Source organism: Pipistrellus kuhlii, unplaced genomic scaffold (assembly GCF_014108245.1).
Source record: "Pipistrellus kuhlii isolate mPipKuh1 unplaced genomic scaffold, mPipKuh1.p scaffold_m20_p_30, whole genome shotgun sequence".
In the NCBI taxonomy this organism is placed as follows: Eukaryota; Metazoa; Chordata; class Mammalia; order Chiroptera; family Vespertilionidae; genus Pipistrellus; species Pipistrellus kuhlii.
The window spans coordinates 1336286-1359291 of record NW_023425530.1 but is presented as its reverse complement, the minus strand read 5'-3'; the positions used below and the strand labels follow the sequence as shown (position 1 = coordinate 1359291).

Here is a 23006-nt window from a genome sequence, read left to right as displayed (position 1 = left end):
AACCCAATGTATAGTACTCATCACTGAATACCTCTGATGGAATTTGATATTGAAAAGAATCAGAATTCTGCACCAGAAGTTACAAGATCTAGTTAGTGGCCCCACTCACTCAGCGTCTAACCACCACATAGGGGCACAGTGTCCCCAGATGAAAAGGGGATGGACTAGAAACACCATCAGCACTAACACGCTGGGATTTGGGGAGATACTCACTCTGCGGACAGGTGTGAGGGTGGGGAAGGTACTGGGACCGTTGTGCTGATTTTTGGAAGCACACCACCCTTCAGGTGAGCTGGTAGGAGAGGAAGAACTCAGGGAGGAATGGCTGAGAACAGAGTCTTCTCCGTGGCTAGACTCTAGCACTTCCCTCCGGGAGGGCGTACCCTGCTCCAGAGGGATGGTTGGAGACGTGGCTCCAGATTTTATACTCAGGATATCCTGCAAGAGCACCACGGGCACCTTCCCTTTGAACAAGATGCCTCCAGCTTCGCTCCAACCGTCCTGGTCCTTCTCTGAGCACGTTCTTGGATCATCTGTCAACTTGGGGCAGCTCTGAGGTGCTTCCTGTGCGTCTCCTCTCCTCTCTGGGCCCCCTGAGCCAGCACCCTCCTCCTCTGTTTTGCATGGAATGTCTAAAAGGGTCTCTTCAGAAAATGTTAGCTCGTCCTTCGGACTAGCCTTCGGCAGCGCCCCCTCATCTCCAGCTTCTTCTCTGACCCTATTGACTGCCTCCTCCAAGGAGGGACAGGCTGCAGAATTTAGTTTATCGTAGGCTGAAATGTCGTCTGGTTGGTCACTTGAGTCCTCTGTCAAATCAATGATGACTGTGGTCTTGCCAATACTGGTTTCGACTCTATTTTTTAAAAAGTTATCTAAGGGACCCTTCCCATTGACAAGTTTTGGTCTAAAATCTATGTCAGAACCCATATGAAAATTGTTCTCCAAGTTGTCAAAAGAGGTTTCTACATCGGGGACTTGACTTTGTACAGGAGCACTTGGAGAGCTTCTTGTGTTGTCCGATCCGTCCTTGGTTTTCTCCTTTGGGGCAAGATTCAGGCGCTTGAAGGGCAGACGGGCTGAAATAAAAGACAGAAGGAGACCATCCTTACAGTGAAAGTGTGAAGAGTGACAAATGATCAATACTTTAACATTCCATATGCTCAAAATGATCCAACCTTGCTGTGTGCGCGCGCGCATGTGTGTATGTGTCTTTTAATAATTTTATAGTCTATAAAGCAATTATGCCCTGGGGTCCTATGGTTTGCCCCTAATCTTAACCTCAGGAGACTATTGCCCTAAACACAATTCCTACCACCACCAAACTTGCTATCAGTTGCCAGAGGAGAAGGCAAATTATTACAGGGGGGAAATATATACCAAATTTTAAAAACCAGAAACCCGCTGAAACCGGTTTGGCTCAGTAGATAGAGAATCAGTCTGCAGACTGAAAAGTCCCGGGTTCGATTCCGGCCAAGGGCATGTACATTGGTTGCAGGTACATCACCGGTAGTGGGTGTGCAGGAGGCAGCTGGTCAATGTTTCTCTCTCATCGATGTTTCTAGCTCTCTATCCCTCTCCCTTCCTCTCTGTGGAAAATCAATAAAATATATATATATTTTTAAAAAAACAGAAACCGTGCACAACAATAGTTCAACTGGGGCAGCTGTGCCCTCTAGGACAGTGGTCACGGATGGGTGATCTGCAGACCACCGGTGGTCCGTGAGGTCCGAAAGGCTGGTGACCACTGCTCTAGGGAACATCTAGCAACGTCTGGTTGTCACGACTTGGGGAAGAGATCAGGGATGCTGCTAAACACTACAATATTCAGGACAGTTCCCCACCCCTGAAAAATTACAAAATATCAATAGAGGGAAAGTAGAGAAAGGCTGTTGTAAAGGCAGTGACCTCTGATTTGTTCCTGGGAACCCAGGGAAACAGGTATAATAATATAATGGATTCCCAGGCTTCCAAATGTAAAGTGCAACTGTTTTTCTCCCCTACTGCTAAGGACCCCAACAGATGACCTCTGCTCAAGGGGAATTAACGAGACAATGAAGGATATAAATTAGGAACAAATATTAACCCATTCCCAGAAAGTTACCTTGTATTAACTTCTTGACTGGAAAAGCTGGTCTGTCTTTGCAGTCCATTACTGTGAATAAAAGTGTCAAAGGATACATTATTAAATGCTGGGAATAATGAAAGTAAATACAAAGTAGCACCTATTATGTACAAAGTGGTTACCCAGTGGGAGTGACTTTGCCACCCTCACCCTGAGGAGCTGGTAATGTCTAGGGACACTTTTGATGGCCATGACTTAGGGGAAGGTTGCCACTCACATCTAATGGGTGAAAGTCCTACAATACACAGTATGGCCCATCACGACTAAGAATTATATGGCCCAAAATGTTAGTAAGTTAGGAAACCCTGCCTCTACACTGTCACAGCTCCTTGGTTTATTTTCCTTGTGGCATTAATCGCTCTGAAATTTACTCTGTTTATGATGGCTCCTCATACAGAATGCTAGCTATAGGATGGCAGGGAGACTTTTCTACACTGTACCTCGAGCCCCTAACTCAGGGTCTGGCACATAGGGGGAAAGCAACGAACACTGTAACAGCAACAATGAAGAGGGAAATAGTAGAGGAAGAGAAAAGAAAACACTGTATCACCCAAGTCACCATTAATAGGAACTCAAAATATCTACCTGAAATCCAACCAGCTCTATGAAATTAGAATAGGGTTTATTTTCTTTTAAAATAAAGTTTATGGCCCTAGCTGGTTTGACACAGTAGATAGTCAGCCTACGGACTGAAATGTTCCGAGTCCAATTCCGGTCAAGGGCACATGTCTGTGGGTTGTCGGTTCAATCCCCAGTAGGGAGCATACAGGAGACAGCTGATCAATGATTATCTCTCATCATTGATGTTTCTATCTCCTTCTCCCTTCCTCTCTGAAATCAATAAAATTATATTAAAAAAATAAATGAGTTTATGAAGGTAATACAACTTAAAGCATTTTGAGCTGGTCAGGCAGGAGCTGAAGCACTGTCAAAAAATAATAAAGGAAGCTCTAGCCAGTGTGACTCAGTTGACTGGAGTGTCATACTGTAAACGCAAAGGTGATGGGTTTGATTCCCAATCAGGCACATACACAGGTTGCAGGTTTGAGCTCCAGTTGGGGTGTGTGTGGGAGATTATTGTTTCTCTCTTACATGGATGTTTCTCTCTCTCCCTCCCTTCCTCTCTCTAAACCAGTAATAATGATGACGAAAAGTTTACCTGCACCAATAAATAAATAAGTCTCAAGAAAAACACCTAATGATGTTAAAAAATGATGCAAAAATGACTAAGTATCTTTAAATATAAGCTTAGAAACTCATACCTGCCAGGAGGTCTGGCTTGGAAAAATCTAGGTTATTTTGGGCAATCTATGTACGTTTTGTAAAAGATGCATACAAGTGAATACTTTTTAAAAGCAGAGCACGGCTTTCTGAAAAACTCAGCTGTTCATAGATGAAACCTGCTCTCCCTCCTCCAAGCTTGAAATATAAGGTACTCAGAAGACTCACTTCCTTTCTACCCATTCCAAGACAATACCATTCTCAAGTTTTCAGTTACCAAAAACATGGATTCCCACTCCCCCCACCTCAAGTAAATATATATAATCTTTAGCCACTTAAATTTATTTTTAGGACAATTACAAGGATTTATTGGTGTGGTCCTGAGTCACTAGCTTTGATGCAAGTGGAACAGAAGTGATGTGGGCCCAGAAGGAAGCTCAGATCAACCTAAAAAGCGACCCCACCCAGGAATCCAGACTATTCAAAGATACACACACAATTAACACACACGTAAGTATAAACTCACCACTGCTCTTTATTCTGACATTAGAACCCCTCTAATTCTACTTGGCATTAAAATATCCTTTCCTTTTATAATAGTATGGTCATAGCAGGTAATGTTCTTTTTGCTTTTTAATTAAACAACCTTACTGGGTCAAATGACTGTCAATGACAATAAGTCTCCCCAACTTAATTATATGAATTTTATAATACTTTGTGAAATCCCCAAATCTGGAAACAATTAGAGCATTGGTCCTGCGCCCCCACCCCCACCCTTGGCAATCCCTGGATATATCTGGTTGTCACAACTGGGGAGGGGGGTCGTTATTGGCATCTAATGGGTGGAGGCCAGGGATGCCGCTTGACACCCTTAAGTGCGTAGGAGGGCCCCAAATGTCAATAGTGCTGAGGTTGAGAAACCCTGAATTAGTCTAGTTGATGTCTCTAACAATTCTTAATTCAGTCAACCAACACATATCGGGCACCGACTATGTACCAAGCATTGTGCCAAGAGTTGGGGATAAAATAGGAGTCAAGCTGGTCAGAGGGCAAGCTAGTCTTCTTTGGTTCATCACCCTGTTTCCAGGGCCTGTTGGGTACTAGAAACCCCCATCCCAAGACACTTCATATCCAGAAGGATGAGAAGGCGGGAGTCCCAGCTTCCTGACCATCCCCACCATGCAGGCCCCTTACCTAGACTTGCCCTAACCATCAGACACAACTGTTACGGTCTCCCAGCCCATGTGACCCCGGATATCAGTTTCCCCACCCGGCCAGAGGGTGGTTGCAGGGTCCTACTTGCTCAGGGGACACAAACGTAACCTGCAGACCTGGCCCTTTCGCCTCCCTGGGTCTCAGTTTCCTCTCCTGGCCACAAAGACCCGTCACCGCAGAGGGCCCCGGAGGAGTGAACTTAACGCAAAAACACGGGGGGGTGGGGAGGGAATGGTCGCTGCCCCAACAATAACCTCAAGGAGAGCACCCTTTGATCGTAAGGCCCTTTATCGGGATTGGAACCACCCCACCAACCGAACATCAGGCTCAAAGAAGCGTCCTGGGGCCGGGAGGCCCGTCTGTCCCCAACCACTAGAATCGGCCCATAAGGGCCGCTCGCCGCGCCCCCACTACCCCGCCGCGAGGGCCCTAACCGACCTGCGGACGCTCCCCTGGCGCCCGGAGCCCCGCAGTCCCGCTCCTCCAGCATCGTCCCGGCAGCGGCTCGCGGTCCCCTCGGGCGACGCAGGCGCGGGCTACGCTCCGGCGGCGGCTCCTGCTCGCCCTCCCGCCCGCGCCGCTCCAGCCGCGGCCGCCGCGCTCGTATTTGGCGGGAACCGCGGCGACCCCCGCAGCCCGTGCGCCTATTGGACAAGAGGGCATCACGTGAGGTCCCGCCTCGGGAAATGGGGAGCGCAGGAAGTATCCTCGCGAGATCCGTGGCTTCCATTCCTCCCATAGCTCCCCTATTGATATTCCCGCGGAGAAGCGGGCTTTCTCTGGGCGGACCGTGGGAAGAAGGTGTTCTGCGATTGGGCGTAGGAGGTGTCAAGCCAAGAGATCGACACTGTAATTGGCTAAGTGCGTGGGACTTAGGAGGAGGGCGGTCCAAGGCTCTTACGTCATGACGAAACGTTTTACGTAGGGTGCAGGTGACAACCTGAAACTGCAAGTTAGGTGAAGATTGAAGTTGTGAGTTTATTCTATTTGGACATCGGCTGAATATAGCAACACAAATTAAGTCTACAAATTACTGCCCCCCGGTAGTTCAATTCCCAGTCAGTGCACATGCCGGGGTTGCGGACTCGATCCCCTGTAGAGGACGTGCAGGAAGCAGCCTATCCCATTCATTTTTCTATCTCTATCCCTCTCACTTCCTCTCTCTAAAAATCAATCAAATCACATTTTTTAAAAAGATTATAAATTACGTTTTATATGAACAAAGACAAAATCTGGGCAGCATTTGATATACATTAAACATTCTGAGGGAATTAATGAAATAGATGTTTCTGATTTAATCCTCAGGGTTTTTGCATAAGCTGTTTCTTGCCTAGAAAACTATTTTCACACCTTTTGTGCTGGTTAATTTCCACCCAACTTTCAGATCTTAGACTGGCACACCAACAAGAAGTTCCTACAATTTTTTTTTATATGAAACACTTCACGAATTTGCGTGTCATCTTTGCGCAAGGGCCATCTCTGTATCGTTTCAATTTTAGTATATGTGCTGCTGAAGCGAGAACGACTTTTTTTCTCCTCCTCCTTCTTTTTTATTTTTTGCAATTACAGTTTATTATATTCTGACAATACGCAATGATCTAGACCAGTGGATCACCGTTGAGGCTGCCCATCATTATTACCTGGGTATTTTTTCAAACCATTTATAATAACCCCTTCAGGATCTTCAGTGGGGGAGGTTGGGGCTTGCATACTCTGAAATAATCCTCTGATCTAGTCCAGTACCTTCTATTTAGACATTTGGAAACTTTCAGTAACCTTTTGCTGCAAAAAATTACCCAAATCTGTCAGAGATTTCAGCACTGAAGCTGCAAACACTTTAGCTCTAGTCACTTTCTTGTTCCTCTATTTGGATTAACTTACTCATTCTGACTTATTATTAATTTCCTATTTATTCAATACATTTTCTGTTTTAAATTTAAAATTTTTTGTTAAACCTCACCCAAGTATTGACACAGTTATTTTCCATGGATTTTTAGAGAGAGTGGAAGGGAGGAGAGAGAGAGAAGAGAAAGAGAGAGAGGAGAGAGAGAGAGAGAGAGAGAGAGAGAGAGAGAGAGAGAGAGAGAGAGAGAGAGAGGAAGAGAGAGAGAGAGATGGATGTGAGAGAGATACATCAGTTGGTTACCTAACACATGCAACGTGCACCCAATAGGGGCTGGGGACCCAGCCTGCAATGGAGGTACCCTTGACAGGAATGGAACCTGGGACCCTTCAATCAGTGGGCAGATGCTCTAATTACTGAGCCAAACTGGCTAGGGCTCAATAAATTTTCATCAATAAAAATTGATTTTAAGTCATTATCAGTATGCCCTGGCCAGTGTGTCCAGTGATTAGAGCATCCGCCAGTGCACGGAAAGGTCGTGGGTAGGATACTGGGTCAAAGGCAGGTACCTGGGTTGCCAATTCGCTCCCTGTCCCCAGGAAGCAGCCAATCGAAGTGTCTCTTTCACATAAATATTCTGTCTTTCTCTCATCCTCCCTCACTTACACTCTCTCTCTGAAAAGCAATATCTGAAAAAGAAATATCCTCAGGTGAGGATTAAAAAAAAAAGTCACTATCAATAAACACGTTGAATCCAGGAAGGCTTATTGGAAGAGGCGATATTCCAAGCAAATTTCTCTTTAATACACAAAACAATGGGGAGAAATATTAGGGAAGAATGTGCAAGATAGGAACATTAGCAAAGGCCCAGAGCAACAGATATCCTGAACTGTAGTATAAGAAGAGAGCCCCCAAATCAGCGGGTGGATGGAGGCCAAATTATGCAAGCTTTGTAGGCCATATTACGAAGTTGGGAGTGTATTCTGAGGGCAGTATGTGAGCTTTAAACGGGGAGCCGTGATCTAAATTCTGTTACAAAAGCACCTTTCTGGCCTCCTGATAGGGGATAAATTGGAGAGGGAAACCCGAAGATGGGTACAACAGAGCGGAAGTTGGTGGTTGGTTTGGTCAGGGCGAAGGACAGTGGAGATAGTGGAAATGAGATAGAAGCGACACCCTGACATCTGACTTGAGCAACTGATTGGATGAACACAGGGCAGGGTTCTGGGTAGGATGGTAAGGACTAAACGACCCGAATGATGGAATTCGGTATAGCTGAGATTAATAAACAATTATCTGGATATTTATAAACTCAGTCAGTTTCCCCAACCTCTCCAGAAAAGTTTAAGCACCTTTCCCAAGGCGTCAGATAGAGCCACCTCCCGGCTTCTAGGGGTCGCTGCAGCCGCCCTGGCCGCTCTAGACTCTCCCCGGTCCACTCGCTGGCAGAAGCGGACGCTTCCGAGACAGGCGAAGTGCGCGTGCGCCGTCCGGCCGGCTGGTTGCGTGCGCGCGCTCAGGCCCGGTCGGCGCCGGAAGTGTGCGGTTGCCATGTAATATCCTGGCCGCGCGGGCGCGAGAGGGGCTGAGGCTGCGCCCGGGCGGCGCGGAGCTGGCGTGAAGGCTGCGGAGGCGGTGCCGACGGGGCCAGCTGAAGCGCGCGGGGGCTCGGCGGCGCCCGGGAGCCTGTCGCTTGCGCTGTTTCTCCGGTTCGCTGGGTCCCAACGGGAAGTACGACGGCGGAAGGCAGAATGTCGGTGGCGGGGCTGAAGAAGCAGTTCTACAAGGCGAGCCAGGTGAGCGGAGGGCGAGCTCCGGGACCCGGGCTTCCCGGAATGAGGGGCCAGGCGAGGCCCGGCTCTGGTTCGGCGGCGGGCCGGGGACACCAAGGGGGCGGCGTTGGCGCGTGTTCTTCGTTGGGTCGGGAGAGCCCAGGAAGGCCGGGGGTTTCGTGCGAGGTGGTCCGGATCCTGCCCGCCTAGTGGGCTCCAGTCTCCTTGGATAGACCCCAGAGAGGCCCCCGGAGGTTGATCTGGGTTGCGGATCCCACCCCCTTTCCTCCCCTCTAAAAGGGCAGGGACGGGGAAAGACAAAGGGAAGAAACAGGACTCTTGCCAGCCAGTCCAGGAAGAGGAAAAATGTGTGTCTAGATCAGTTCTTTAAAGCCAACAACAGAAACCCGTTGGATGGACCCGGTACAAAGTTGAAAGGGTAAAAAGTCGGTTCCTCACTCCAGTCTGTCAGGCGTTCAGACCATCTACCCTAAGACAAGGACTGTCACTGACGATTTATGTCTCTTTTCAAAGATATGTGTCCGCCTTTCCTTTAAAAACACACACAGGTATGGAACATAGTCTACAGCAGGGATGGGGAACCTTTTTTCTGCCCAGGGCCATTTAAATATTTATAACGTCATTCGCTTAATATAATTCACTTAAAATAAATTTATGTTGCTATGAAAAAAACAACACAACTCCTGGATTTGTTGAATTTCGAGTCCTACCTGCAGGTGCCTTGGTAGGGCCAGATTAAATGATTTCTCCCACGGCTGGAAGTTCCCCACTCCTAGTAGCCAGAGGCCTGTGTTCTTTGAGTGTTTCGTTAAATGTGTCAGAAATCTCCACCTCAGGTCACTCTCCGTTGGGAGGGGGTATTCTGGGCTCTGTGGGATATTGAGCAACATCTCTGGCTCAAGGCCAGGAGCACCCCCGGGGGTGACATCCACAAATGTCTCCAGTCCCTGCCAGTTGCCCCTGGGGAACCCCTTCTTCCCCCTGCCCCAGCATTACTGCACTAGAACAAACCCCTAGAGCACACGTGTCAAACACAAGGCCCGCGGGCCAAATCCGTCCTGCCAGGCCTTGCAATGTGGCCCGCACCGCGCTGTCATCACTGCACTCTGCTGCGTTTCCATCACAATGACAGTTTATGACTGTTCAGTAAACCATTCGGCCCGCGATTTAGGCTGGATTTTAGATTTTGGCCCCTTCTCTGATTGAGTTCGACACCCCTAGTTTAGATTATTTCCAGTAGTTTTCTGCTACGGTGAATAGACACTCTTTGCTCACAGAAGGGATTGGATTTATAGGATAAATTCCCAGAAATGGAATGCTGAATCCAAAAATATATGTGTTTTACATGTAACCAATTATATAGGTTTTGTAGGAAATTGGGGCAAGAAGCCTAAGATTCCTTGAATTCTGTTGGTCCCTGCATCCCAGGTTATGAACCGTAGGTGTGCTGTTTGTGTGGATATAGACTCCCTGGAGGACTGAGCGCTAGTCTTAGGAATTGTTTGGGCCTTGCTGGCAAACGTGACTGTACTGATTTGAAGAGATCCATTGGGATAAAAGAGAAACAAATCTCTAATAACACAACTGGTATCTTTTTTTTTTTTTTTTTAATCTTCACCCAAGGATATTTTTTCCCATTGATTTTTGGAGAGAGTGGAATGGAAGGAGGAAGTGAGAGAGAGAAGCATCAGTGTAAGAGAGATACATCCATTGGTTGTCTGTCATACGTGCTGCAAACGGGGTGAGGATCAAACCTGCAACCCAGATACCCACCTTTGACCAGGAATCAAATCTGAGACCCTTCAGTGTGCGATTGATTCTCTAACCAGTGAGAACACCAGCCAGGCCACAGCTGGTATCTTATCCCTTAAGAGGAAAAGTCATGCTGAAACCGGTTTGGCTCAGTGGATAGAGCAATGGCCTGCGGACTGAAGGGTCCCGGGTTCGATTCTGGTCAAGGGCATGTACCTTGGTTGCGGGCACATCCCCAGTAGGGGGTGTGCAAGAGGCAGCTGATCGATGATTCTCTCTCATCGATGTTCCTAACTCTGCCCCTCTCTCTTCCTCTCTGTAAAAATCAATGAAAAAAAAAAAAAAAAAAGGAAAAGTCACAACCCTAGTGGTTGTCTAGGGCTAAAGACAATTGGGGTCAGTCTGTAGACCCAGATGATTGCTAAACCCTCGAGGAGAAAAGATTTTATCTGGAGCAGGGCTAGGAAGCATCCAGCCCTCTGGCCAAATCATTTGGTCTGGCCCTGCCAAGGCAACCACAGGCGGGACTTGAAATTCAGTAAATCGAGGAATTTTTTCATAGTAACATAAGTTTATATCAAGTGAATTATATTAAATAAATGATGTTATAAATACCCAAATGGTCCTTGGCAGAACAAAGGTTCTCCACCCCTGATCTAGAGGGATTCTAGGATTATTGTTGAGAGTACAGCCCTTTGCCCTAAAAGGATGAAATTAAGTGATCTGGCTCTAGATTAGACCTGCTCAGCAGGCATCCGACCCCCGTGTGCTTGACTGGAGTACCCCGGGAAGCTGCTCACTGTCTTGGCCCGGTGTAGTTCCTCCTGCGGGACTGGTGTCTCCATAGGTCTTGGAAAGATTACAGGCTGCTCTGTTTCCTCACACAGACAGGTCTCTGGAAAGCCCTCCGTACCTCACCCCAGGGTCTGTGCTGGTGGTCCATCCCATCCCAAATTAGCTGGGCCTCTCAGGCCAGCCACCAGAGCCTTTTCTCTGAGGGGGAAACAGGATGCCTACATTCAGATCTGTGGGAAGTGCTTCAAAACCTGGAAAACACAATGCACTGTATATTAGTGGTTTGCATCAATTTATTATCTGAGGCCCAACCCCAAAGAATTGCAGCAATGGCCATATCCTAATCTGAGAGCAATTCCATGTTGAATTGTGCTCTCAGGAATCACCCTGGCTGTGTTCCATTCTCTTCTGCAATAGTTTCTGCAGTCCTCCAGCATCTCCATTGTTCATCTGGCCTTGTCTAACTCCCTGTGTGTTTCTTTTCTTGATCTTAAGAACAGTATTTTTCATCCTCTTCTGTGTCCTCAGAATAGGGTTGTCTGTTGAAAAGTAATGTAATAATTGATATTTATTGAATTATCAGTGTGAATCGACAATATGCTTTAAATCAGTTGATCTCAACTGGCCTCACTTATCTGGCCTAAGGGTAAATATATTCCCCTTGTTACATAAAAAGATTTGTGGACATTTATCTTCCTGTCCAGAACAGTGCTTTTCAACCAGGGCCACCTCCACCCTCCAGGGGACATTGGCAATATTGGGAGACATTTTGGTTGTCACAACTTCAATTGGTACTGGTATATAGTGGGAGGAGGCCTGGGATGCTGCTCAACACCCTACAGTGCACTGGGCAGGCCCACACTCCAAGAATTCCCTGGACCCAGATAGTATGCTGAAGCTGAGAAGCCCTGCTTTAAGGTTTGAGAAAAGTGAGGATAATTACACACCCTCTGCCCCCAACATCACTTTGAGGCCATTCTTGTGGTAGCTGCCTGCTTTTCTCAGTTTTTAAAACATAGATAACCACATATACACAGATGGGCATGCACATAACACTCAGCATCCACTTCCCAAATCTTTAGAACTCCAGTGTCTTTGGCATCTGCTATTTTTAAGAAGGAATAAGCCTGCATCATTGCTTCTCAACCAGGAGTGACTAACCCTGCCTTCTTTCATCTCCTCCCGTGCACCTTCCTGGGAACATTTAGCAACGTCTGAGACAGGTTTGGGTGTCACCACTTGGGGAGAGGTGCTGCTGGCATCAAGTGGGTAGAGGTCAGGGATGGTTGCTAAACATCCTACAATGCACCGGACAGCCCTCCCCACAACAAAAAATTATCTGGCCCAAATGTCAGTAGCACCAAGATTGAGAAATCCTGCTTTGAAACAGGTTCTTGATTTCAAAAGCTTATAACAGTGTTGTTTCTAAATTGAGAAAGAGAAGCCAGGTGTATGTGTGAGAGAGAGCTAGACTTGGCTCCAGGAATAGAGAAACTTGTTTTCTAGCAGGTGAGGCCGTGATGTTAATTAAAATTTTCTAATTTCATTGATGATATTAGTAACAAACTAGCTACTAGTACAGGCACACCTGTTTTATTGCACTCAGAGATGTTGCATTTTTTACAAATTGAAGGCAATCCCCTCACTCTCCACCCCATCCCAAGCAAAAAGATTATGACTTGTTTTATTGTGGTTTGGGACCCAACCTCAGTATTCCCAAGGTCTGCCTGTATCTGGCAGTTTGCTGGAAAATTCCACACCATTTCAGTATCTTTGGTGAAAATGTTCAGGTCTTGCGAAAAAATCAGCTTGGGCTTGAGTGGGGAGTTTGTGAGTGAGTTTTACTTCTTATTATGAATTGGCCACTGCCTGGATTTCAGGCCTGGGCTGACGGAAGTTGAAGAATCTATAGAGGAAAGCAGTAAGAGAAATAGGCATCTGTCCTGGGCATCATTTTGGTCCAGAGAGGACCTGCCTGTGTCATGCCCACTTCCTCAGTAGCTCTCTGATAGTTAGGGGATGGTGCTCTTTATATGCATATTTCTGGGAAACTGCGGAGGGTAAAGGAACTTTACTAGTGAGATCTGATAATTCTTGTGGTTGGGTTGTGGAGAGATCTGAAAGTGTAACTAGGGATAGAGCTGGAAGCTGCCTGGAATGCTGGCCTGACTTTTTTTTTTTTTTTTTTTTTTTGTCTGAAAGGAGGGAGAGAGTTTGGACTGAAAGATTGGTTTTGTCTGAGTTAGGAGGAAAATTCACAACCACCATATCACATAGCTTTTAAGTTTGTTGGGTGCTTGCTAGTGTCACATACACATCCACACCCACCCTCACCCTCTTTGGTGCCTAGGAGGAAAGATTGAACTTCCTGTGAGAGGCATGGGTGGGAGGGAGACCTTGGGGACCTAGGACCTCAACCTGTTAAGAGTGTTTTTGGGAGATGTGGTTAATGTTTGGAATGGCCGCAGATATTGGCCTATTTTATAACCTCAGTTTGTGAAATTATGCTTTTGATTTCCTAGCAAAGTGCTTGGCCTGTTAAGTAATAATCATGAGGTAATCTTAAGATACAAAAATCTGGAACATATAAGCCCTTTACATCTCAGCATGAGTAAAGGTGTGGAACTTATGGGTTGGGGATGACAGGTGACAGACAAGGTCTGGAGAATGGGTCCCTACCCCAGGTCCTTGAGTTCAGCGGCTGTGGCTCATCTCCAGAAGACCCTTTTTCCTGGGGTAGCAGGCATGGGATGGGTTTTGGGCTGTTGGGATGTCCACTTGTGGTTGGAACTGGAAGCCATGCTGCTGGCTCAATCTGTAAGAAGACCCTTGACTTAGCCTTGTCCCTTTGGGACCCTGGGTGGAGATGTTCTCATCCTGCTATGTCAGTGGACAGGCTGGGTCACTCCTCCCACTGCCTGGGTGGAGTAACCAGCCTGTTTTAGGCCGGGCTGAGAAGATGCAAAAGAGGTTTGAGACTGTTCTTTCCTAAAGGAACCAGAGGCCTCTTTAAACCTCATACCCACCACTCCCACCCCCATTTCCCGGGTCTGTCTGTAAAAGCGGGTTAACCTGCGTTGGCCGAGTGCCTCAGTTGGTTGGAGCTTCATTCTGTACTCCAAAAGGTTGGTGAGGGCACATAACCTCGGTTGTACAATAGTTTCTTTCCCATTAGGAGGTAACTAATTGCTGTTTCTCGCTCACGAACAATGTTTCTCTTTCTTTCTCCCTCTAAAATCAATAAAAATATATCTTCTGGTGAGGATTTAAAAAGAGCATGTTGTCCCAGCTGGTTTGGCCCAGTGGATAGAGTGTTGGCCTACGGACTGAAGGTTCCCAGGTTTAATTCTGGTCAAGGGCACATGCCTGGGTTGCAGGCTTCATCCCCTGTAGGGGGCATGCAGGAGGCCACCAATCAATGATTTTCTCTAATCCCTGATGTTTCTATATCTCTCTTTTCCCTTTCTCTCTAAAATCCATAAAAAAATATATTTTTTTAAAAAAAGAGCATGTTGACCTGACCTCTTTCACAGGACCTACTGTTCACAGTCACAGAGGTACTCTGTCACCATGCAGCATCCTGCCCATTCTTGTTATTAACAGACCAGGACTAAGGGGTCATGACATTCACATTCTGATTCCAACACTGTGACTGCTGAATATGAGGCCAAAAGTTCACCTCTGACTCAGAATCATGTGTATATTAAAGACCAGTTCAAAGGGAAGAGAAAAACACACACACAGTTCAAGTGGCGTGGAATCTAATTACCCTGGGTGTGTTTTAAGGCAAAGCCATAGGACACTTAATTATATTCCGTGTGCCACTTAATAACAACCTGTGAGGTTAGGTGATTTACAGTCTCTCCTTGTTCAATTTCAGAAATTGGGGGCTGTCACATTTTTGAGACCCCAGAATTATCAAAGACTTAGCAATGAACCAAGAAAATCCTGCTGTTCACCCACCCGCCTATCCACATCTGAGCGTACTTGGTGCATTTAGAGCTGGAGCTCACCTTCTGCACTACGTAGTCCACATGTGTGTCTGTTTGCTCTTTTCCTCAGAGGAAGGGCTTGTAGGTTGTGACCAGGCTTGCCATTTGCCTCTGATGGTGTGTCCCTGGCCTTTGGTTCAAGGACATAGGCCAGATAGCTCTGCCTTTGGCCCCCTCTCAGCCCTTCTTTTCAGTGCTGCAAATATTTTAGGACTGACCCAGTCTGGAGAAACTTAGTTTTTAATTTAGGGTGTGCAGCCAACTTCCTCTTCAGGATTTCAGAGGCAACTGCAAGTTTTAGCAGTGTGTGGAGACTGGGTGAGCAGCCAGGAGGAAAGTCAAATTGTTTCTGTTTCAGAGGCCCTAGGCGGGGTGAGGTTTCTAAGCTTTAGAGGGAGGATATATTTACTGGTAATGCTGAAACTTTTAAGCCACAGGCCTCTTTGCCCCAGGGGTTAGGAGCCCATTGAGGTGATTCTACACCCTGTGCCCAAGTCCTAATGGCCTTTTAATGTGCCTGGTGAAATGTTTGGGGTGGTTTGTTCCTGTTCTCTTTTAAAACTGTCCCTGGAAAGCTGGTAGAAGAAAGTGTCAGAACGTGGCAGCAGCTGGCTTTTCTCTTCTCCCCCAATCCTCTCTGTCCCCCTCCCTCGTCTTTCACAAGGCTGGATTTGGCAGTCACTTCCCAGAAGGCAACTTCCATCTTCCTTTTCTGCTAGCTCCTAGAAAAACCTGCTGACTGGGCTCTGAGAGGGGGGTCAAGTGGACACTCCAGCCAGCAGGAAAAGAGCTGTGTGATTTCCTCTGAATTTCAGTGCAGTTTCCTCTGGTGGGCCTGACTCAGCATCTGTACCCTGCCTGCTTTGGAAAGGGCTGCATGGGGCCTCTGGTGGGCATCATGCTTGGTGTGTGAGACAGCCAGCCCTGCTCAGCAACCATAGTCTCAGCAGCGCTTGCTGTCACAGGAGATGCTGTCATAACCCAAGGTGTGAGATGCCCTGTCTGCTGGGCAGCACCTCCTGTCTTTGGCCTGGTGAACAGGAGTTCATCCTTGAAGTGTCCCTCCAGCTTTTTCCACATGGAGTCTTTCTGAACCTCTGATCCCATATCCCCTGTCTCCCAGTTTCACAGACTCCGGTGCAGCAACTTCTCAGTAGAGGACTGAGGTAGACTTGTGTGACTGTTCTGTTATCCTTGTCTCTGGATTATAAATAAGCTCTCTGCAGTCAGGGACCATGTTTTCTGGCCACTGCTGTGTGCCCAGGAACTCAGTAAATACTGGAGGGATGTTTGCCCCGCACATGAATGAGCAGATGCTACAGCATGGGTGGGAGAGTGCAAAAGTGGAAGCAGTCGTGCCAGTATGTCTGGAAGAAGCAAAGGGCTGGGATGAATGGTGAAAAGGATGTCCCTGGCTGATGACCTAGGTGCGGTTTGAGCTCCAGCCTGGCATTCAGGACCTTCTAGAGCCCCACCTGGTCCCAGCTTCAGTTCGCACCTGTCCTTTTCCAGGGCCACACTCTAGGCCAGCCAGTCTGCGTGGACCCACCTAGTCGCCTGTACTTCCCCCTCCTGTTGAAGCAGTGCTCCTCTCACCTTTCCCAGCCTACGTGGGGTCTCTCTTCACTTACTGGCTGCCGTTAAAAGCCCAGCGTGTATCTTACTTTATCTTTGCCATCTCCCTAATCACTCATTTCTCCACCCTCAGAGCACCTAGTGTGTTGGTCTCCCACACATATGCCACATGCCAAGCACATCTGTATCAAATGTGCTTTTTCTTATGAGAGGCCAGTTCCTGAGTGAGTGGGGCTGCCTGAGGGAATGTGAACCCCAGTACCTGGGTTATGGCTTGCTGACTATGTTGTCAGAAAAGATGGGCTCCCCCTTTTTTTTTTTTTTTTTAAATACTATATATTTTATTGTTTTTTTACAGAGAGGAAGGGAGAGGGATAAAAAGCTAGAAACATGAATGAGAGAGAAACATCGAACAAGTGCCTGCTGCACATCCCCCACTGGGGATGTGCCCGCAACAAATGTACATGCCCTTGACGGGAATCGAACCTGGGACCTTTCAGTCCGCAGACCGACACTCTAGCCACTGAGTCAAACTGGTTTTGGCATGGGCTCCTTTTTTTAAATCCTTACCCGAGGATATGTTTTTCATTTATTTTTTTTTTTGGGGGGGGGGCATTAATGTGAGAGAAAAGATTCAATTGTTTGCCTCTTATACTCGCCCTGACCAGGGATAGAACTTGCAACCTGGATATGTGCCCTGAATGGAAATCAAACCTGAGACCCTTTGGTGCTTGGGACATCGCTCCATCCAACTGAGCCACATAGGCCAGGGTCGTGGGTGGTCTCTTTCTTAGAGAGGGAGTCAGGGCTCATCACCAGCCCCCACCTGGCTCCTGCTCAGGCCCGGAAGAACCCCAGGGAAGTGGAGTGGCTGGTGAGGCCTTGGAGGGGGAGAGGGCTGATCTATATATATAAAAGCCTAAGTGACTGAACAACCAGTTGCTATGATGCTCACTGACCATCAGAGGATAGATGCTCAATGCACAGGATTGGGCCTACAGGGATTGTGCAAGACTGGCTATCCAACATCCCCTGAGGGTTTCTGGATTTCGAGACGGTACAGGCCAGGCCAAGGGACTCCCCTGGTGCATGAACCCGTGCACTGGGCCTCTGTTTAAAAATAAGAAATCAAACCTCAAAGGCGTTCCCTTTGGCCTGCCACCAGGGCTGTGGTTGAGAGGGACTGGTACTTGGCTAGGTCAGAGGGGCCTGACTTGCATCTCATGCAATCTTTATTACCCAGACCCCAAGGCCCCAAGATTTACCTGGAAGTGCCCAACCTGCTCAGAAATGGAGTTTGCTGGGCTCTATGTTCTGTTAGACCACACATTGGCCTCGAGAAGCCTGTTCCCACTGCCCACTGCACTTCCCAGCTTTAGCCTTGATCCTGCTTGCCAGCCCTGCCTGCTGTTTCTGGCTTCTATACCTGCCTGCTGTTTCTCTCTTTTCTCATTTTCTCAGTCAGCCTGCCAACTCTTTTATTAATCTTTCCTCCCACCTTCCCCACTTGTCCCAATTGTCTTTCTCTGTGGCCTTTTCATTCTCTTTCTCCTCTTCCCTTTTCTTCTCTTGTCTCTCTCTCTTTTGATAAACAAAAGCCAAGTTTATTTGTTTATTTCTTGCATTTGAAGTACTCCTTGATGACATCCTTTGCCTGAGACTCTTTGCAATAGTCCTTAACCACCACGCAACTGCAACCAACCACTTTACGGGGTTTTCCCTCTCTGTCGATTTTTACAGAGACCTACCCATTCCCCTAGTTCCTTGTTGTCGTCAACCTCAATTGGGTTGATTTGGTGTTCAACACAAAGAGCCTCCACCAACTTGACGTACATGGGTTCATCACAGTTGGATGGAAGTACACAAAGGTGAGCTTGGCACTTGTCTAAGACTTTGGCAGCTTTGCGAATTCTGGTGCGAGGCCATCGTGGTTGAGGATGGTCTTCAGCACCCCTTGTGAAGCAGTATTAATGTCCATTACACCTCCAGCAGCAATGCCTTCCTCGGCCATGGTAGTGGTTTATGGGAAGAGCCAAATCTTGAACACACCCAAGCCTCCGCCTCCATGTAACTCCGCGGTGACTGGGAAAGAGCTCTCCTCCTCTTCTCACTTCCCTTGCACCCACCAGCCCTCATGCATCTGTCCTCCAGATCTACATCTCCAGTCATTCCCAACTACCCCCTAGGTACAGGATCCCTACCATCCCAAGGGTACAGAATGCAGAATACTCCTGTGTCTGATTGTACCTGAAGCCAGCCTTCTTACCTGCCTGCCACCACCTTTCCCTTCTGTCACCCTCCATGTGAGAACCCCAACTCACTGCCAATTTCTCCCATCTTTTCCCTTTTATATTGACTCACTTCTTAAATTTATCTTAAAGGGATGTTGACATTATCACTGCATATGGAGTTATCACTAAAAAATGTGCAATATTGCCCTAGCCAGTTTGGCCAGTAGTTGGAGCATTGGCCCTTGGACTGGAGGGTCCTGGTTTCATTTCTGGTCAACGGCACATACCTTGTTTGCAGTCTCGATCCCTGGGCCCATTTGGGGGACATGCAGGAAGCAACCAGTCTATGTCTCTCTCTCACACTGATGTTTCTCTTTCTGTCTTTCCCTCTCACTTCCACGCTGTCTAAAAATTAATGGAAACGTATCTTTGGGTGAGGATTAACAAAAAAAATTTATATATGTATAAATAAAAAATAAAAAATGTGCAGTATTGTTTTTCGAGTTTATACCTCATGTAAATGATATCACATGGAGGTTTTTATGTGTATAACTTGCTTTCTTTGTTCAGCACTATTTGTGTTTTGTTCACACTGATGCCTGTGACTATAGTTTATTTCCACAGGTATATAGCTCCCGTGGTGTGGCTGTTTCACAGTACTCTTATCCATCTTCCTGCCCGTGGGCATTTAGGAAGCTTTTGCTAAAAAGCTTGAAAGACAAATGGAAAACTGGAAAGGTATCAGTAAAATGTTTCCAAACTTTTGCTCTTTCAAACAGTGGCAGAACAGTCTTGTAGATAGATGCCCCTGTGGGCTCATGTCCAAGAGTGTCTCAAGTCATACCTTGTTTAATGTGACCATATAGATTTTCCGTGTACCAGCCTGGAAAAAAACAACCTATTCAGTTTGTATGGACTCAGCTGGGGTGGAGGGGTGTCAGGTGTTTGAGCCTTCATAAAGGATGGTCTTTCACCGGGCGGCACGAGCCCAGAGGCCTTGGCCAGGAAGTGGCATGTGTGGGGGGAGGGCTCCGTGTTAGCTCAGTGTGGTCCAGAGGGAGCAGGGACCGTGGATCAGCCCAGGGAAGCACACAGCTGCTGCCAGCACCCAGAACCTTGTTTCTGCCCCGTGCCCCCCTCAGTAGTATTAATTTCTTCACCACCCTGTTAATTCCTCAAGAACCCATGTTTTCTGTTTTGGTCTCTGCAATGAAACTAAGCTCACAGATAACACCTGGTATCTTCTCAGGTGTGGACACACAGTTGATCCTTGTTTGTAGATTCTGTATTTTAAGTTTCATCTACCTGCTGAAATTTATTTGTAACCCCAAATCAATACTGGTGGCAGTTTCACAGACCTATGCATAGCGACAAAAAAATGTTGAGTTTCCCGACAGGCTCTGCCTCTTGAGTTTCAGCTCTTGTATCCTTTCCACTGTTTATTTAGTGTTGAATTAAAAAAATTAAATTAAAATATATATATATATTATTGATTTTTACAGAGAGGAAGGGAGAGCTAGGAACATCAATGAGAGAGAAACATCGACCAGCTGCCTCCTGCACACCCCCTACTGGGGATGTGCCTGCAACCAAGGTACATGCTCTTGACCGGAATTGAACCCGGGACCTTTCAGTCTCCAGGCCAGTGCTCTGTCCACTGAGCCAAACCAGTTTTGGCTAAATGAGATTTCTTTAAATAGAAATACACCTAACACAAAATATATAACCTAATACAGTCTTTTGTCCAGGAGCAGTGGTTTCGTGTTTGCTAATTCAGTGTTTGTGGTGACTTTTAGAATAAGGAGAGTCCCTGTAGTTCCTGTGGCAATTAGCATACCCTCCACCCCCAAGGATGTTCCTGTCCTAATCTGGAACCTGTGGATATGTTACCTTATTGGCACAGGGTCTTTGCTGATGGGATTAAGAATATGGACCTGTAGCTGGAGAGAACATTTTGGATCTAATCAGAAGGACCCTTAGAAGTTCAAACCTTTTCCTGCTGTGGTCAGAGATGTGACTGTGGGAAAGAGAACCAGAAGGAAGGCAGCATAAAGCCTTTGCTGGCTCTGAAGACAGAGGAAAGGGCCACAAGCCAAGGAGTGCAGGTGGCCTCTACTAATAGAAGCCAGAAAAGGCTTGGAAATCTGTAGAATCCCCAGAAATGAATGTAACTCGGCTGATACCCTGGTCTTAGTTGGTGAGATCCATGTCAGATCTCTGACCTCTTTAAGATTTTTGTGTTGTTTAATGTTTTGGGTAGAGTTTTATTTTTTATATTTAAAAATTATTCTCTTCCTCCACTTCCCCTCCTCTTTGGCAACCATCAGCTTATTCTCTATATGAGTCTGTTCTATTTTGTTTTATTTATTCATTCTTTTTCTTTTTAGACTCCACATTTTATTTATTTAGTTAACCCTCACAGTTGAAGCAACATTTTACTGATACCTTTTCAGTTTTCCATTTGTCTTTCATTCAGTTGATGTGGCACCCATTTTCCTTCCTTTAAAATCATTTCCATTGCTTTAAATGATTGGAAATTGTTTGCTGAGCAACCTTTAATCTTTCTGCAAGTTGTTTTTGAGTTTGAAAAGCATCTTCATCCAATAATGCTTGTAATTGTTGGTCTTCAAACCTTTTCAGTTGACCTGGATGTTCTTTGTCTTTCACATTAAAATTATCACTTTTAAAGCATTTAAGCCAGCGTTCACAAGTATCTTGAGATGGAGCATGTTAACCATAAGCTTCCCGAAGTATACAATAATTCTCAGCAGCACTTTTCTTCAAAACAAAGTAATAAATTAAAACTTCCCGCAATGCTCCTTTTTTTGCCACAAAATTTGACATTTTTAAGCATAAAAATATCTATATTAACACCTTCAGCAAATTTGACATGAAGTTTTGAAGCTTTCATACATATCAAATCACACATATATCAACATATGTGTAACTCCATCTATTGAAAAAATCTGCATTATTAACCGGTAAACCTAGTGTGTGTGTGTGTGTGTGTGTGTGTGTGTGTGTGTGTTAGAGGCCAGGTACATGAATTTGTGCATGAGTGGGGTCCGGCCAGCCTGGCCAGAAGGAGGGGACATGGGCAGTTGGCTGGCCTGCCTGCTGGTTGAACTTCTGGTCAAGGGGACAATTTGCATATTAGCCTTTTATTATATAGGATATACACTAAGTGGCCAGATTATTATGCGTTCAGAGGTCATAATAATCTGACCACTCAGTGTATTTTGTTCATCAGTTTATTTTGTTCATTAGATTCCACGTATGAGTGAGATCATGTGATACTTATTTTTTTAATAGTTCTTTATTGTTGAAAGTATTACATATGTCCCCTTTTTTCACCCATTGAGCCCCCCTCCTGCCTGCCCCTGGCTTTCACCACCCTATTGTCTGTGTCCATGGTTATACATATGTGCATGCGTACAAAAGATCTTTGGTTGATCACCTCCCAACCACCTACTCTCTCCCGCTTTCCCTCCGAGATTCCTCACTATTCCATACTTCCATGTCTCTGGATCCACTCTATTCATCAGTTTGTTTTGTTACTTAGATTCTACAAATGAGTTCAAGCATGTGATGCTTATCTTTCTCTTGTTTCACTTAGCAAGACACTCTCCAGGTCCCTCCATCCCTCCATCTGTCTCAAAGAGTAAGAGATTCTTTTTTTTTTTTTTTTTTTTTACTGCTGCATAGTATTCCATGGTGTAAATGTACCACAGCTTTTTTACCCACTCATCTACTGATGGGCACTTGGGCTGTTTCCGTATCTTAGCTATTGTGAACATAGGGGTGCATACATTCTTTCTTATTGGTGTTTCTGTTTTCCTAAGGTACATTCCTAGAAGTGGGATCACTGGGTCAAATGACAGTTACATATTTAATTTTTTGAGGAAACACCATTCTGTTTTCTATAATGGATACACCAGTCTGCATTCCCACCAGCAGTGTTCCCTTTTCTCCACATCCTCACCAGCACTTGTCGTTTGTTGATTTGTTTGATGGTAGCCAGTGTTGATGGTGATACCTCATTGTCATTTTTATTTGCATCTCTCTGATAATCAGTGACTTTGAGCATTTAAAAAATATATATATTTTATTGATTGTTCACAGAGAGGAAGAGGGAGGGATAGAGAGCTAGAAACATTGATGAGAGAGAATCATGGATCAGCTGCCTCCTGCACACCCCCCACTGGGGATGTGCCCGCAACCAAGGTACATGCCCTGACTGGAATTGAACCCAGGACCTTTCAGTCCGCAGGCCGACGCTCTATCCACTGAGCCAAACCAGTTTCTGCGACTTTGAGCATTTTTTAATATGTCCCTTGGCCATCTGTATGTCCTCTTTGGAGAAGTGTCTATTGATATTTAGGTCCTTTGCCCATTTTTTAAATTTGATTGTTTGTCTTCCTTTTGTTACGTTTTATGAGTTTCTTATGTATTTTGGATGATGTCCGT

General features: G+C 46.2%; 2 protein-coding genes and 2 pseudogenes across 8 annotated transcripts in view; 1 reads left to right on the top strand and 3 right to left on the bottom strand.

Annotated features, from left to right (window-relative positions):
* CHAF1A (chromatin assembly factor 1 subunit A) overlaps positions 1 to 5329 on the bottom strand; it is a 30609-nt gene extending 25280 nt beyond the window's left edge. For 2 of the 5 annotated variants that reach the window (XM_045589087.1, XM_036459863.2), the window contains exons 1-3: positions 4997 to 5329; positions 2102 to 2152; positions 214 to 1076 (exon numbers count right to left, since the gene is read on the bottom strand). In XM_045589087.1, the coding sequence (XP_045445043.1) occupies positions 214 to 1076; positions 2102 to 2152; positions 4997 to 5297 (1215 nt within the window). In that variant the 5' untranslated portion in view covers positions 5298 to 5329. The remainder of the gene's footprint in view (positions 1 to 213; positions 1077 to 2101; positions 2153 to 4996) is intronic. The other 3 variants (XM_036459864.2, XM_045589086.1, XM_036459862.2) reach the window with 2 other exon arrangements.
* A 654-nt stretch (positions 5330 to 5983) lies between these two features.
* LOC118731470 lies at positions 5984 to 6081 on the bottom strand (annotated as a pseudogene).
* A 1832-nt stretch (positions 6082 to 7913) lies between these two features.
* Positions 7914 to 23006, top strand: part of SH3GL1 (SH3 domain containing GRB2 like 1, endophilin A2) — a 38735-nt gene continuing 23642 nt past the window's right edge. For 2 of the 3 annotated variants that reach the window (XM_045589085.1, XM_036459953.2), the window contains exon 1: positions 7914 to 8197. In XM_045589085.1, coding sequence (XP_045445041.1) covers positions 8153 to 8197 — 45 coding nt within the window. In that variant the 5' untranslated portion in view covers positions 7914 to 8152. The remainder of the gene's footprint in view (positions 8198 to 23006) is intronic. The other variant, XM_036459952.2, reaches the window with a different exon arrangement.
* LOC118731384 lies at positions 17891 to 18477 on the bottom strand (annotated as a pseudogene).